Source organism: Paramormyrops kingsleyae, chromosome 9, assembly GCF_048594095.1.
Source record: "Paramormyrops kingsleyae isolate MSU_618 chromosome 9, PKINGS_0.4, whole genome shotgun sequence".
In the NCBI taxonomy this organism is placed as follows: Eukaryota; Metazoa; Chordata; class Actinopteri; order Osteoglossiformes; family Mormyridae; genus Paramormyrops; species Paramormyrops kingsleyae.
Genome location: NC_132805.1, coordinates 7,885,638 through 7,902,500, shown reverse-complemented (window position 1 = coordinate 7,902,500; position 16,863 = coordinate 7,885,638). Strand labels below are relative to the sequence as shown.

The following is a 16,863-nucleotide window of genomic DNA, read 5'->3' as shown; positions in this document are numbered from 1 at the left end:
ATGTTAACGGGAATCTGTCGCACGTCCAACATGCAGGTGATTGTGCATGTTAACGGGAATCTGTCGCACGTCCAACATGCAGGTGATTGTGCATGTTAACGGGAATGTGTCGCACGTCCAACATGCAGGTGATTGTGCATGTTAACGGGAATCTGTCGCACGTCCAACATGCAGGTGATTGTGCATGTTAACGGGAATGTGTCGCACGTCCAACATGCAGGTGATTGTGCATGTTAACGGGAATCTGTCGCACGTCCAACATGCAGGTGATTGTGCATGTTAACGGGAATCTGTCGCACGTCCAACATGCAGGTGATTGTGCATGTTAACGGGAATGTGTCGCACGTCCAACATGCAGGTGATTGTGCATGTTAACGGGAATGTGTCGCATGTCCAACATGCAGGTGATTGTGCATGTTAACGGGAATCTGTCGCACGTCCAACATGCAGGTGATTGTGCATGTTAACGGGAATGTGTCACACGTCCAACATGCAGGTGATTGTGCATGTTAACGGGAATGTGTCGCACGTCCAACATGCATGTGATTGTGCATGTTAACGGGAATCTGTCACACGTCCAACATGCATGTGATTGTGCATGTTAACGGGAATGTGTCGCACGTCCAACATGCAGGTGATTGTGCATGTTAACGGGAATCTGTCGCACGTCCAACATGCATGTGATTGTGCATGTTAACGGGAATGTGTCGCACGTCCAACATGCAGGTGATTGTGCATGTTAACGGGAATGTGTCGCACGTCCAACATGCAGGTGATTGTGCATGTTAACGGGAATGTGTCGCACGTCCAACATGCAGGTGATTGTGCATGTTAACGGGAATCTGTCGCACGTCCAACATGCATGTGATTGTGCATGTTAACGGGAATGTGTCGCACGTCCAACATGCAGGTGATTGTGCATGTTAACGGGAATGTGTCGCACGTCCAACATGCAGGTGATTGTGCATGTTAACGGGAATGTGTCGCACGTCCAACATGCAGGTGATTGTGCATGTTAACGGGAATGTGTCGCACGTCCAACATGCAGGTGATTGTGCATGTTAACGGGAATGTGTCGCACGTCCAACATGCAGGTGATTGTGCATGTTAACGGGAATGTGTCGCACGTCCAACATGCAGGTGATTGTGCATGTTAACGGGAATGTGTCGCACGTCCAACATGCAGGTGATTGTGCATGTTAACGGGAATGTGTCGCACGTCCAACATGCAGGTGATGCCACGCTGTTTGCCTGGCCTGACTGATATTCAAGTAGCAGAAGATGCACAATTGAAGAGACACACAAACAGTTGCTTTCTGATGCCTTGTGCAAGGTATATGTCACTGAAAATCCTAACACAGCATATTTATGCTTCTTTTAATTGGGAGTTGGCATAGTGGCAGTTGGTTAGCACTTTAGTCTTATATCTCTGGGATCAGGGTTTGAGTTTCTACCCTGGCTATACGTCTGTGGAGGTTGCACATTCTCCGTGCCCTACAGGTTCTCAAGTTTCCCCCCACGGTCCTAAAACAGGTGAATCAGAGTTGCCATATGTGTTGCCGTGCTGGGGAGCTGCCCTATCCAGGGTTGTTCCCCTGCTTGCGCCTGTTGTTTCTGGGATGTGCTCCAGATTCCCACAGACAAGTGGGTACAGAAAATGAATGAACTTTTAAATGTTATTCAATGAAGGGAATACACGTGAAAGAAAAGCAATGGTAACATCCATAAGCAAAAACGCCACAGAGACGGGGCTGGACTGGGATTAAAAACTTGGGTCTCCTACAGTCAAGCGATACATTTTGCTTACCGGGGGGGGGGGGGGGGGGGGGGAGGAGGACGCCACATACCCATCGACAGCCAACGTCCACATCAGCCACCGAGAAAGGGCCAGTCTTGGCTTGAGGCCAGTTCTCATATTTGTATTTAAGAACCACGCAGCTGATATTTCATAACAATGCCTGGTTTGGACAGAACTAACATGATCGATGCTTTCCTGTCCCCCATTTCACCCAGGAGCATTCACAATGCAGCCTGGGTCATACAATGGTTTGCCTCTAGAGGGCAGCAGATGCTGAAGAAGTCTCCAAGACCGTATGCCCTTGCTCTTGGCATTCCTTTTTAGTCCTCCAGACTCATGATGCTGTGAATAAGAATAAGAGTTAACACCACATGAGGGGGCTCAAATACTCAAGAACAAATCATGAACTAATATAGATCCTGCATGAAATGCATGAACTGTATTGATTGATTAATGATGAAGTTGTGATTAATTAATGCATTAAGTAAGAGTGTACTACTACATTATTTGTGCCCTCGTGTCACCGAATAAGACAATGCTTAATGTCTGCCCGTCCACATCTGAGCTAAACTGAAATAGACATTGTCCATAGATACAGGCATGGGGAGACAAGGTCTTTAAAATGTTGCATATAATATCAGTTATGAATTATTTAAATTACCTACAGTGTGATGAATTGAAATCCCTTCATGATGTTTAAATAATGAAAGAAAACTTGGCCAGCATGGTGCCCGTGTTCAGATGTTTTACACAAGGCTGTGGCCTGGGGTCACCTCTGGCTTTGGTGATCTCACAGTACCGAGGAATTAAACTCTCACGTGACGATGACACCGCAAGCCTGCAGACACATGTTTTGTCACTGCATGTACTTCAAAGGAAAGTAAGCAAACTCAAGGGCTTCTTTTGCTCTGGGGCCAAAGGCGACTTTATCGGTGTTAAGCCAAGTTGCAGGTGAGGTCGGCGTGCTCTAGTTCCAGCTTTTGGGGGTTCGAATCCCATTACTGGACAGAGTAATCTTTTCAGTGACAGAGCCTTCGGTGCCGCCATTAACCCCAACTGTTCCGGGACACTGGCTGAGGCTGTCCTCTGTTTCTTCTGTCTCGGAAGGGGGGTGTCACTGGGTTGGGACACTGTGGTCATGACTGGATGGGTTCCAGTTTGAATACCAGGTCTGGGAGAGCAATCTGCAAGGTCTCCCCCCCCCTACCCATTGCTCTAGGGCTGCTAAACCTGCTCTCTGACTTTCCTGACTTGTACATCATTTCGGTTTAAAGCATTTACTAAGTAAACGTAAAAAAATATTATATTCAGCCACAATGGCCTAGTTCTTCTGAGATTAGAGGCTGCATCTGTGTGTTTGACAGCTGGATGCTGCCCTGGAGAGGCTGAGGGGAGGGAGGCCCTGTCTGTGTACTATTCATCCCCAAATGAAACTCACTCTTTGAGTGTGGTCGCTATTTCCCTGGCAACAATACAAACATGTAGTCTGTTTCCCTCTCACCCTTACACACAAACACAGCATCTCTCTGTCTGTGTCTCATCCTTATCTACAGAGAATTACGTACGTACAGTTTGACAGCTCTGTTCACAGACCAAGTAATAGCTTGGACAGAATTTTCTGTTTTTACCAAACAAGCCACATTAACAATTTTCTATTCATATATGATGCAAAAATTGCATCCTATGCAGGGTGTACTCGTGCCTTATGCGCTGTGCTCCCTGGGACGGGCTCCAGGCCCCTCGGTGACCCTGACCAGGATAAACAGCTGGAGGCCGGATGGATAGATGGATGGATATAAGGCAGTAGCCCTGATCAATTAAGTACAAAGGCTAAACAGACTAGGCAGAGGTACCCAATGCCTGCTCCGTTCACTTGCCAGGCTGTGATCTCTAATCCTGGAGGATCCGATCCCCCCAGCACAATCCTTTTAGCTTAAGAGCCGCTAACCCCTCACTTTGTGCTGGGATTTGGGTTCTCTCCGGATCAGACACCAGTCGGAAAGCGGCACCGTTCTGGCTCTGCTTCACGGGTCCTTGTTAGCAAAGCAAAGGGAAGCTGGACCATCCTCCTGGATTCGAAAGATCTTAAGCTCTTAAAATTGGGCTGACCCCATTTTTTTATGCTCTGCTCACATTTTACACCCGCCTCTCTGCATTTTTGTTAAAGTGGATATATCACCCCAACACAGTGCTTCTCATGCCTCAACGTTTCCACTCACCCCGTTTTACAGCAAAATTAGGCCACCTGCATTAAATCCGAGCTTAAGTGCCACATTCTCAAGAAAAAGGTCAAAATTGGGGGATTATTTCAACAGGCAAGTGAGACACATTCATATAAATAATCACCGATGACTTGCTGTGGGCCCACCCCTGTTCCCTGCTCTTTTGCAGAAAGATCTGCCCTTTGTGTGATTTTTATTCTACATGAGTTTTAGGAATGTATTGATCTAACCGCGTCATAAAGCCTGCTGCCTTTTTTACAGCACAGGCCTCTTGTCAGAAAGAGTAGAATGTCCTCTTGAAATCGGGAGATGCAGGGGAAAATGCAGTGTTGACTTTTTCGCTGTAGATCTTCACTGACGTGTTATTGTGTACTATAAATATGGTAAGTATTATAATGTTCTGGAATTAAGCAAACTGCCTCTGATGGGAAAGAAGCTCTTACCCCTGCTTTCGAATCTGCCCGAGTGCAGACTTGAAGAAATCTGCCCTTGGTTATTGGCAGAATGAAACGTGACTGCTTCTGCTTTGGGGTGTTCCCTTCCTGTGCTTCCTGTGCAAAGTCCCAGGGTCAACTTCTTCAATTTGACTCATTCTAATGTGAGTTTTTCATTCAGAATTTCGGTTGCCTAGTGGGATCTGATTGTTCTTACTTGTTCATTCACAGTTGGGTTTACATATGGGCTTGTTGTTTGTAGTATATAACGGATATATATAGATTCTAAAATATTTATTTCAAAATCCACTAAATAAAAGCATCTCTTGGATTCACCTCTTTTCTCTACCATTCTCTTACACCACCCAGTGGCTGCGTAAATGCACTGACACATGGAATCACAGACACAGACATACACGCAGATGTACATAGACTCTTAGACACAGACATAAACACAGACGTACACAGTCACAGACACAGTCATGCACACAGATGTACACAGACACATAGACACAGATATACACACAGTGAAATCACTCTGCTAGCTCTTTTAGATAAAACTGATTAATTTTGGGATGTGTGTGAAGTGTGGCGTCTGGAACACATTGAGCATGAGGAGGAGAATCAGGTGACTGCTGTCCTTCTCTGGATAGAAATTTACTTCAGTTTGATAATCCATCCATCTTCAATTTGGTCTTCCAGTCATGGTCAGCAAAAGAACAAACTGGATGACCAGACCCAAGATTTTTCACTGGGTGGGGGTACCAATGGCATTACCTGGATTATTGGGGGGGCTGGGGGGTAATAATAAAAATTATTGATCTGGGGGGTTGGCAACGGTCAAAATTATGGGGGTGGTTCCAATCCTGCTTCCAGTACAGAGTCACATGACTAGGTAGGGGGACTCCCTGTGTGAGAGGCCGTCATAGGGAACAGAGTTATGCAATAATGGACAATTTGGAAATACCTAACTGACAAACACAGCGAGGGGGGGCGGGATTCCACCTCACGTCCCTGGAGACGCAGGTCTGCCACATTGTCCTTTTATAAACTTAAACTGAGTAGAAATAAACTCAGAAACACACAGGCAGCTGGACAGTTAAATGCTTTTCCTGGAAAATTGCTTCTCAATGGGGAATATTTACCTAATTATAAAAACAAGAAAAGATCAAATATGAATCCCTAAAAGAGAGAAGCGCTGTGTGATCAGTGTGTCCCAGAACAAATATTCAATGGGCTCTGATTTTATACCTGAAGAAGCAGACTCATCTCTTTTCAGTGTCATTGTCCATAAGAAGGATGTTTCTTCACTTTGGTCTGCACATTTTTGCTTGATGTAGAGAAGGAAGGAAGGAATTTCCCCACGACCGCAAACAGCGTGTGCTCAGACACGCAGCAGCTGAACAGCGGAGAGCTGGCCAAGCTGTTTGGTGGGGGGGGGCGGGGCTGATCATCTCATGAACCTGAAAAACACTACGACTTCTTATTTTGAGACCAATACCTTGTAAAAATATAAATATATGTATATTTATATCAGACCATGTGATCAGTTTTGAGAGATGACAGGATACATTCTAGAAAACAGCGGAAGAGCACTTTCCTCATTGGTACAAAGAGCACATATCATTGCAGTTACGATCATGCTTCCTCATAACACAGTTTACTCGTGATAACCACCTTAATGCAGTCACCATTTCTGATCATAGTAAAACAGGCAGTGCATAATATGGACAACACACCATCAAACTCAGTTCATACTGGCTTCAGATGGTCCTAGTTTCTGGGCACAAAGTGCGGAGACTGCATCTCTCATGAGCAGTGGGGTGCACATTTGCATATGTGTGCATCTATATGTGTGTGTGTGGATATGCTTAGCTTTTTTGGCGGAGGAGGGTTAATGACACCCCAACAGACAACAAAATCAACTGCAAATGTAAAACAATGAACAACAATGCAAAAACTAAAAAAAAAAATACAAATTAAAAAATAAAACAAATGTGACAATAAACATGAGAAGTTGCAGCACTGGATTGTCACTCATGAGAGAGCTCCCCGCTGTGGGGAAGGCCAGTGATTGTCGTCCTGTTAGGTCACATGTCTGCTGCACCATAAAACAGCGAGCAGTGCCGAGGTCTCAGAGCACTGTCAGCGTCGCCGTGGAGGAAGGCCAGAGAGAGGCAGCCTGCTGTAGGTACGTCGCGTTTCTCTGAGACCGATCCATACCTTCACGAGGCATATTCAAGCAGAACGTCACCAGACAGCAGAACCAGCGCCAGGCGTGATACTCAGCACTTAACAACCTTATGCCATTCTTTAATTCTAATTTAAAAAGATGAAAGATCTTACAGAACTTTGTGATTGTTAGCTCATACAAAGCCCTGAAACACCATCATCCATTTAAAAGACGGTAACGTTTTAGAGAAAATGTGCAATATAAATTATAACATATTGCTGATTTATTGATTTTTTTTCCAGTTGGAAGGATTGTTTATGTGATTAAGGATTTGTCATATCAATGAACAAGCAAAGAGTCAAGTTATTTTTTTATTCTGTCAAGCACCCTGATTAATTTTGTATTTTTCTTAAATTGCAAGTTTCCTCATAACTTTTTATTATTTACCAGCACATTTGAAAATATATTTTAGTGAGAGTTGATACAAATGTAAATTGAGTCACTGAACTAAGGTACAATAAATATACAAGTTTTACAAATAAAAGGATTTATGGAATAACATAATGTATAAAACGTAATGTAATTTTCATCACGAGCCACTAGGGGTGAAAGTGAGCGTGTGGGTGTGAAATGCATAGATGACCTTTGATGCAAGAGCCCTGTAAAATATATAACTGTGTACTGAGGCAGACAGTCAAAAGGGGCTTATTTACATCCTATAGATCTCTATATGCATTTATTCATATGTAAATATATGCGCAAAAGCCTCTCTCACATCTGTGTTTCCTCAAGCGATGTTTTAGTGACGCTTATTGTTTGTTCTAATGAACAAACACGTCGTGGATCACAGAGAAGAAACCAAACAACCGGCGCCTTCCAAAGGCCGCCTTTTGCACCAGCTTTTGCAGGGGGGCACCAAGCCGCATGTAGCCCATTTCATGCGCTTGTTGGGTTGACACACTCAGCTATTACCAAGCAGCATCAGACAACCAGGTAGAACGAATAAGAGGGCTCTTTTCCCCTGAAGGTGTCCGACTTGGCTTCTTGATTTACAGATAGCTGTCTCTTTCAGCGTGGTCTTAGCTTGTGTATGGCTCCTTGCTTCCTGAAGTGAACGATTAGCCCTCCGCATCGACGTTTGAGTAAATGCTCGCACGAGCGTGTGTTTACCTCCGGCGACAGTCTGGTGCGGCCAGTCGCCACTCAGTGTCACGCATGATATGTAGGGATGCTCGAAGCATGAGAGGTCTGGGAAGCGAGCCAGATGCCAGACTTCTAGGTTTGTGGTGACTTTGTTGGGCTAACTAGCCGTGTTCGAAGGGTTAAGAGTGTTGCATACCACCCAGTGGAAGGCAGGGAAGTTTCTGTAATGAGGTGAGCCCTCATTTCTTGACCTAGGTTGCAACATTGGGCGGCATCGGTAAATATTGATTTTTATGATTACCATTTGGCAGGCAAGGTCATATCACGGCAGTTCAGTACGTTGCATAGATTTCCTTTCTCATCCATCACCGCTCTCTATTTTATGTTGAATTATTGTGATGAAACCATTAAATGCATTGTTGAGCTTGGATGAAAGCTGAATGCTAACAGAGGCTGTTGCGATATCTAACATTGTGTTTTAGTGATATACGCTGCCGTTTGAAGGCTTCGCCCGATAAGCGGCCGGCGACCCCGGTTGAATATTGTTCTTTAGCCTGAAGGATTTGCAAAATAAGTCTTATAGGTTTTAAGTATGAACAGACATCAGGTTGATGATTGCATAGATCTGTAAGCTGTACAGAGTGTGTTATCGCTTCACAGACTGGTTACCTAACTAGCTTGACTAAACGAGTCTGGTTCCCTGGGAAGTGAACAGCTCGCAAGGGAACTTCTCGGGCAGGCCAATAAATAACGCCTCTTTCCATTTCCCCTTCTTCTCTGCAGAGGTTATCGTCCACCTTCCGCTCCAAGATGACAGAATACTGGAGTCATGAGTTTTCACTGGCAGTCTACATCATCACCTTTGTGACGGGCCTGCCCGCCAACGTCTTGGCCTTCTACACCTTCACTCTGAAGGTGAAACAGAAGCCCACACCCATCGACATCCTCCTCCTTAACCTGACGGTGTCCGACCTCATCTTCCTCATCTTCCTGCCATGCAAAATGATAGAGGCGGCAGATGGCATGCATTGGAACATGCCCTACTTCCTGTGTCCGCTCTCTGGTTTTATCTTCTACACCACCATTTATAATAGCACCTTCTTCCTCACGGCCATCAGCGTGGAGCGCTACCTGGGCGTGGCGTTTCCCATAAAGTACAAGCTGAACCGCCGGCCGCTCTACGCCGTCATAGCCAGCGTCTTCTTCTGGGTGGTGTCCATGTCGCACATCAGCATCGTCTACATCATGCATTACACCGGCGCAAACAGCTCCATCCCCAAGAATGTCTGCTACGAGGACTTCTCGAAGGAGCAGCTCAAGATCCTCCTGCCCGTGCGTCTGGAGCTCTTCCTGGTTCTCTTCTGCATCCCCTTCCTCATCTGCAGCTTCTGCTACATCAAGTTCATCTATATTCTGTCCAGACTGCCTCACATCAGCCCGCACAGAAGACAACGCGCCATTGGGCTTGCGTTGGGAACACTGCTGGTCTTCATCATGTGCTTTGGCCCCTATAACTTGACTCACGTGGTGGGCTTTGTTACCGGGGGGAGTCCCAAGTGGCGCGCACAGGCTGTGCTCTTCAGCACCTTCAACGCCTGCCTGGACCCCATCATCTTCTACTGCTCCTCCTCCACAGTCAGGAAGATGTTGAACCGCATCCTGAAGGATCTGGTGGAAAGGCTGCACATGAGGTGCTGCCAGTGTCCACAGTGGAGCTGCGTTGGGACGGAGGAGAGCACCACCCAGAGCTCCAACGACACCACCTGAACGGCTGGCAGCGTGCTTTGGGGTCCCATCCACATGGACTGGTTCTCTAGGCTGGCCCCTACGTTTCACGTCATGGACTTTTTAATGCTAAACACCAGTAGTGATGTGCAGAAAAACATGCGGCGCCATTCACCTTGTCACACCTAGTTGCTGTTGATCATTTCTGGCTTCATTAGTTCGTTGATTAGTTCATTCATTGTTTTGCTTTATTTGGTCGGTTTATCCTGGACAGTGCTTTGCATGTTACTTTATATGCACGTCATATATGTATATATTTACATGAAGTTTCAAATATGTTTATATATTATAAACATATAATATATATTATGTTTATATGTGGAGTGGCATTTTTGTCTATTTATGTCGATAGAATATTGTCTTTTGTCTGGCATTAGTAAGATATAGTAAAGAACAAGACTTTTAATATGTCTATTTGTTATATAACCTTCTGCTATAAGAATGTACACAGGGATATGTCACTTTGTCCTTTGTGATAGCAATGGAGATTTTTTTAAAAACTTTTCACATGTGTTTTAGAGTATGTATGTAGATGAGAAAAGCCATCTCCCATGGCCTCAGCTCAGAAAATTCACGGAAATATATCTGAAGGAATCATGCCGGTGAATGATTCACTAAGTTAACAGAGAATTTTGGCAAATAAAACTGGTAATAATTGAAATGGTATCATGTGGGAGTGAAGGAAGCTTTTGAGTAGCTGGTGTTTGTTTCAGGCATGTGGCTCATGTCGTAATGCGCTGGTGTAACACTTTCGTAACGTGCATCAGCCCGGTGGCTGAGAAGATCAGAAGGCCCATTATTCCAGAGCGAGTCTGATGGAGGCTTTCTGAATTATACATAATGCTGATCAAGTGCTGTAAATCTCGGGAAATGGGAATAAAATGTGGGACAGTCATCCTCAGTATAATAAAAAGATGATGCCTGAAATGTGTCCTATGGTTTTTAATTAACTCTGCCGCCTTCATCCGAGCTGAGTCATCCGACGTCGGCAGGATCTTACGGGTATTTTGCAGGAAAAGGAGTCGGAGAAAACCCACGCAGACACATGCGGACATGCACAGGTCAGAGTTCATGGTAACCAGGAAGAATCCCTTCATAAGACATTATTGGGTAGTGTGTGTCACGATATAAGACTCTGAATTTACCTCTTTATTTTTACCAGCATATATACGTATGTACAGTACTGTGGAAAAAGGTTAGGCAGTCAGAGAAACTGATTAGCCATTTATCTGGTAATAAGTGTGAATTTGCTCTGAACAAAAATAATAATAATAATTTAACATTAGAACATATGCCAGTTAAGAGTAGCACAACAAAACTAACTAGAATTTTGTTTCTCCAAAAAGTTACTGATATCTAGTTGGATGGTTAGATGAACACTGCTTCAGTTCCCAAACCTCTCCTCAGGGGCACCTCAGCCGTTCCACGTATCATTACTAGCTCAGTAAGTTAATTGATTTAGTTAGTTTAAAATGTCAGTGAGTTACTGATTAGCCAAATGAGGTGTGCTAGTGGTCGAGTCAGAATATACATTTGTTTATTGAATTGTTGCTGCAAATCCATTGGTCTTTTCCGGAAGCCCCTCCAGCATCACTTACATCACTTCCTGCCCACCTGTGATGATTCAGGTGGACGTGAGCTTACTGGCCTTCAGCTAACCAGCTGGTAAACAGCTCAGACAGCACAAGGTCGATAGTATCAATTAAGAGCTGAGCGGCCCCATCAAGTCACACCTCCGGCAAATGAGGGATGGGGGGGGGGGTTGCTGTTTGGACCAGAGGCTGTACACCCTTGTTGATTGCCTATTTTTTCATCCTCAATAAAATACCCCCAGGGAAGGAGCCGGAATCAGAGAGTGCCCTATCCCAGTCACTCGTCAGCTGACTGATATCCCCGACACAATCCCGATTTGTGAAAGGTTTCCAAAGAAGTACAGCATGAACCCCCACCCCCACCCCCACCCCGCCCAAGACATAGTTACCTAGGTGACCTTGTTTGGAGAAGAGGGGGGATCAAGGGCAGAGGAGGAGTGTGGGTGGGATGTAGATTACAGTGGTGCCTTATTAATTTTCCAGCCTGTGAGCTGAGTGAGCAAACAGTGAAGTGCAGTGGCCAGCCGCCCACGGCAGCCTTGTCCAGAGAGAGCCGGGGTGATCTGCGGGTCGCGATCTACTGCAGGCATGGGAGGACCTGCGGCTGCATTTCCCTAAGGTGAGTACGCAGGGTCTGGCTAGAGCAGGGGCCCCCTCCCCCTGCTGGAGAATGGAATTTAAGGGCAGTTGTAATTATGTCTTCATTACATCTCCCTCATTACCCACCTCCGTCAGGTTAATTCCAGAGAGCCCTTAAATTCCAGTCTTGAGTGCGCTCTCGGATTTGACTTAATGGAGCCGTCTTTCATTCCCCCTCTATCTCCCTCTGGCTCCTTCTTCCTCAAATTGTGCCGATTAATTCTGCCAGGTGTCCAGGACACCCGGATCCTGAGACGCGTGCGTTTACAGCACCGACCGTAATTATTTCCCATAGTGTAATAAGTGCCAAAACGTGCGTGTGTTTCTCTTTTAAAGCACGAGTCCCTTACATAATATATAGATTTTAATCAGGACGTTCTGTCGTTCATTACAGGCGTAACTCATGATGAAACTTGTGAGGCGTAACAGTCAGTGTTAACAAGTGTAGGGGATGAGGACGGTAACAGCAAGAGCCTGATGGCTTTATGAACCTCCCGAGAAATGCTGGATGAACGTGTCTGTTGGTTCATTTTTCCAAGGCTTTCTTGGAGTGATTAAGAGTCATATATTTTGGATTGTGAAACTACTGAAGAATCCCTTCTGGTTTGGAAATGTTATTCAATAAATATAGTACTGTGCAAAAGTCTTAGAGAAAGAAAATGTTTAAGCTATTTTTCTGTGTAGTAAATGAATATTTCTTCAGAAAAAAATACAGTTTAACATTAGAACATATACAAGATACAGTAACACAATAAAACTAAGATGAATTTCTTGCGTTCTCCAAAAAGTTACTGGTATCTGGTTGGACGGCTAGATGAACACCGATTCAGTTCCCAAACCTCTCCTCAAGGGCACCCCGGCCATTCCATGTATCTGTCATATCACCACTGGCTTAATTAGTTAAAATAATTTAATGAGATGTTGATTAACCTGTGATCAGTAAGTGTCCCATCCTGGGTGATTCCCTGCCTTGCCCTCGTAGCTTACAGGATAGGTTCCGAAACCCCGAAACAGGACAAGTGTGTATAGAAAATGCGAGACGGATGATATTGATTAACTAAACAAGGTGTACTGGGAGAATTCGATGGTTGCAGCAAATACTGGGGTGACTCATTGGGGAATGAAAGGTACTAAAATGGCCATGCTGACATAATTTCATAGTTTTACACCAATATGAAGACCATTTAAACATAACTGTCTTTGCCTAAGACTTTTGCACAGTAAAATTAATTTTAATACGAAGCATAAAAATATGCTTTATACTGTATGTTGTCTTGTAAACAGTAGTTACTTTACCACATTCCAGACTTAATTTATTATTGGGTTTATAAAACACTGAAGCCAGTTGTATCAGGTATTCACAAATGTGCAGCTGAAGTAATGAATGAAATGCGTTAAGGGGAGGGCTGTAATGTTGTATTACAGGTGTTGCTGTCCGCCCCAAGGCTCTGCCTGGGCTGCCATCACAGGCACTTCTAGACCTTAAATCGATTTAGCAATTTGTCTCATATTCCTACCCACACACTTCATACAATTTTACTTGTAGGGAGGCCCCTCACTCCCCAAATTGTATCGTTTGCTAATAAAATGGCAACCCTATGGGTCATATCCTAGAATTGCCCCTGACTGACCAGCTGGTTCGGTATCTCCTATCTCCTATACCAGCGTGCTGAACACTATCTTTCTGTTCAGCTCAACACCGCCGGCTGGCCGCCACACTAAACGCCTCTCTCCGGTCTGTGTCTCTCTGCCCAGATTTTTTAGTGCCATGCCACCATTCCTCCCACCCGCTGTGGAAGAGCCGCCCGGAAACGACCACCTCACCATGCTGCCCCTCCCCTCGCAGCTGGTCCTGGCCGTCTACATCGTCACCTTCGTGACGGGCCTGCCCGCCAACATCCTGGCCTTCTACACCTTCAGTGTGAAGGTGAGGCAGAAGCCCACGCCCATCGACATCCTCCTCCTCAACCTGACAGTGTCCGACCTCATCTTCCTCATCTTCCTGCCCTTCAAGATAAAGGAGGCGGCGGACGGACTTAAGTGGTACATGCCAGACTTCCTGTGTCCACTCTCCGGTTTTATCTTCTACACCACCATCTACAACAGCACCTTCTTCCTCACGGCCGTCAGCGTGGAGCGCTACCTGGGCGTGGCGTTTCCCATCCAGCACAAACTGAACCGCCGGCCGCTCTACGCCGTGCTGGCCAGCATCTTCTTCTGGGTCTTCTCGCTGCTGCAGCTCAGCATCGTTTACATCATGCCCTACTACAACCCTGAGGGTGACAGCTTCAGGACACCGATTCCCCAGAACGCCTGCTATGAGGAATTCACCGACGAGCAGCTCAAGATCCTGCTGCCCGTGCGTCTGGAGCTGTGTCTGGTCCTCTTCTGCATCCCCTTCATCATCTGCAGCTACTGCTACATCAACTTCATCCGCATCTTGTGCAGGCTGCCCCACATCAGCAGCCGGAGGCGGCAGCGCGCCATCGGCTTGGCGCTGGTGACGCTACTGGTCTTCGCTCTCTGTTTCGGCCCCTACAACGCTTCCCATGTGGTGGGCTTCACCACCGGAACAAGTCCCCATTGGAGATACATCACCCTCCTCTTCAGCACCTTCAACGCCTGTCTGGACCCCATCATCTTCTACTTCTCCTCCTCGGCGGTGAGGAGCACGCTCCGTGACCTACTGCCGGGGCTTGTGAGCAGGCTGCGTCTCTCTGACTGCCCGAGCTCCCCATGCGCTCACTGCTGCCCCCTGTTGAAGCGATCTGAGACTAACAAGGACCTGGGCCAGAGCTCTGTGGTGGCCAATTCCCTCTGACGGGCTGCATCATGGGCTGAGTTATGACATGTATTGGTGTTAGCGTACATGTGCACAGTATCTATACCCGTATTTTTCCATTACGCTTTGTTTGATTTTATTAACAGGATAGCTATGGGACCCCCGCATGATTTGCTGATTGCTACACGTGTACACATGTACAGAATCCACACAACTGTACACAAGATTACATCCAATTTCGCTTTGAGGAGAAAAGCAAACAGAACAGTCCACCATGAGGCAGCTGTGAGAGATTGCCCAGTGGGACGGCCACAATAAAACAGGGCGTGTAGCATGTGATACTCTCCTGTGCAGGAAACACAGCAGCGGCATATGCACTGATAGGGCTTTGGTCTGCGCAGTGCAGTGATAATGACCTGCATCTCGCTGCAATAAACCACTCGAATGAATGCACTCTTTCAACTCTCCTCTTATGCTCACTCGATAGCAGAGCAGCGTCGCTTGTGTAAACAGTAAACGGGAAATAATATTTATCTTAATTCATTATATTAATTTGTGCCTGAAGAGACGGTGCCTGGGGGGTGATTTCACCATCATTGGGTTAAAGGTTTATTTATCTGATCATCTGAGAACAGCTGGAGGAAACGTACAGATACTTACAGTCCAAATATCATGCTGGTGAAATGTGTTGTGACATGGCAACTCGCTCGACCGCTGATATAACCTCCAGATGTTGACATCGTAGTGGCATGGCTCGTGGATTACTGAGGAAGCCAAAGCTCTGGTGGACAGGGGACAGTGAGCGGTTACCGCACCATGTGGACGTGACCGTCCCTTTAAGGGCAGGTCATTTAAAGGGCACATCAGCTGAGGAACTGAAAGACAGAGTACACGTCTGGTCATTAAGTGCGACTGGAAAACATCATAAAAACAGAAACGTTTAATTTACACATTAGTCATGCATTCGAGCAGAAAATCTAATTAAATGGATTTAAGCAGCACATCGAAACAGACTGAAAGTACAATGTGTGAAACCAGACAGTTGAAAAATCCTATTTCATGCTCTACCTTGGGTTTGGTCACAGATCAGGTCATACTTTGAGGGACTCGCACACTAGAGCTGGTTTTATGGGAAGCATTTCATCCACCAAACATGCCTTTGAAGCCTGATGCAGACCTGAGGGTGGCGTAACAGCCACCTGCTTCCCTACAAACGGTTTGAGTGATGACATTCAGCTGACCCTGATTACACTGATCCCAGGTCAGGATTTAAATAAGGTCAGCTGAAAGGATGTGGGAGATTTGAATCATCTGACCAGGGTTGGTTGATTGGTTGGTGTGTTTTGTGTTTTTTTCTTTGTGTTTTATCTTTCTTTGTGGTATTTGGCTAAAGGGGCTAAGACTCCATTTTATGTTTGTGTCAGGTTAATAAAGTAATTTACTTTGGTCGAAAGCCTGTGTGTTGCATTTTTGTCTTTGTGCTGCAGTATAACACACGCCTGCCTCACCCCCTGGTACTTCACATTCCATACAATGAGGGCTGACTGAGGATGGGGTTTTTGGGGGGGGGGGGGGTATCAGTAAGAATTCAGTGGCATGTGCAGATACTGAGCAGGAATAACAAACTAAGATGCATACAAAGCTGGAGCTGACTGCTTATAATGTATGAGCCAGTATGAACCAGGCTAGTAGAGAGGCTGTGTGGCCCAGGTGGAGCAGATTCAACCAGAAAGAGGAACAGTGTGGCTGAGGAAGAGGAGCGTACTGGACCAGCACACTTAAAGAGTGTGCTGACCAGCTGGCCGTCGTCCTCACCGACGTATTCAACACCTCCCTGACTCAGGCCATTGTTCCAGCGTGCTTCAAGACCACAACTATCATCCCAGTCCCAAAGAAATCAGCGGTGACCTGCCTCAATGACTACTGTCCTGTGGCCCTCACTCCGGTCATCATGAAGTGCTTTGAAAGACTGGTCATGTGCCATATGAAAGCCGCCCCTTCCCAGCACTCTGGAGCCTCTCCAGTCTGCCTACCGCCCCAATCGGTCAACCGATGATGCAATATCCACTGCGCTTCACCTGTCGTTAACCCTGGAATAGAGAGATTCTCACGTAAGTATGCTGTTCATCGACTTCAGCTCAGCTTTTAACACCATCATCCCTCTGAGACTGCCTCTGAAACTGAGCAGGCCGGGCCTGAACACCCTCCTGGTTAACTGGATACTAGATTTCCTCACTGACAGGCCACAGTCAGTCAGAATCGGCACCAACACCTCCAACACCATCACCCTGAGCA

General features: G+C 46.0%; 2 protein-coding genes across 3 annotated transcripts; both read left to right on the top strand.

Moving 5' to 3' along the window:
- Positions 1-6,543: 6,543 nt before the first annotated feature.
- On the top strand, positions 6,544-10,482 carry LOC111844494 (free fatty acid receptor 2). 2 transcript variants are annotated; one of them, XM_023813006.1, is made up of 2 exons: positions 6,544-6,645; positions 8,554-10,482. In XM_023813006.1, exon 2 carries the CDS (start codon positions 8,581-8,583, stop codon positions 9,535-9,537), a length of 957 nt encoding a protein of 318 aa, XP_023668774.1. In that variant the 5' UTR covers positions 6,544-6,645; positions 8,554-8,580; the 3' UTR covers positions 9,538-10,482. The 2 variants fall into 2 exon arrangements, with proteins under 2 accessions (XP_023668774.1, XP_023668775.1); XM_023813007.1 differs by having other exon boundaries at positions 6,582-6,641.
- Positions 10,483-11,613: 1,131 nt separating this feature from the next.
- Positions 11,614-16,021, top strand: LOC111844493 (free fatty acid receptor 2-like). The gene is made up of 2 exons (XM_023813005.2): positions 11,614-11,766; positions 13,542-16,021. The coding sequence occupies exon 2, from the start codon at positions 13,555-13,557 to the stop codon at positions 14,605-14,607; it is 1,053 nt and encodes a 350-aa protein (XP_023668773.1). The 5' UTR covers positions 11,614-11,766; positions 13,542-13,554; the 3' UTR covers positions 14,608-16,021.
- The last annotated feature ends 842 nt before the right edge of the window (positions 16,022-16,863 follow it).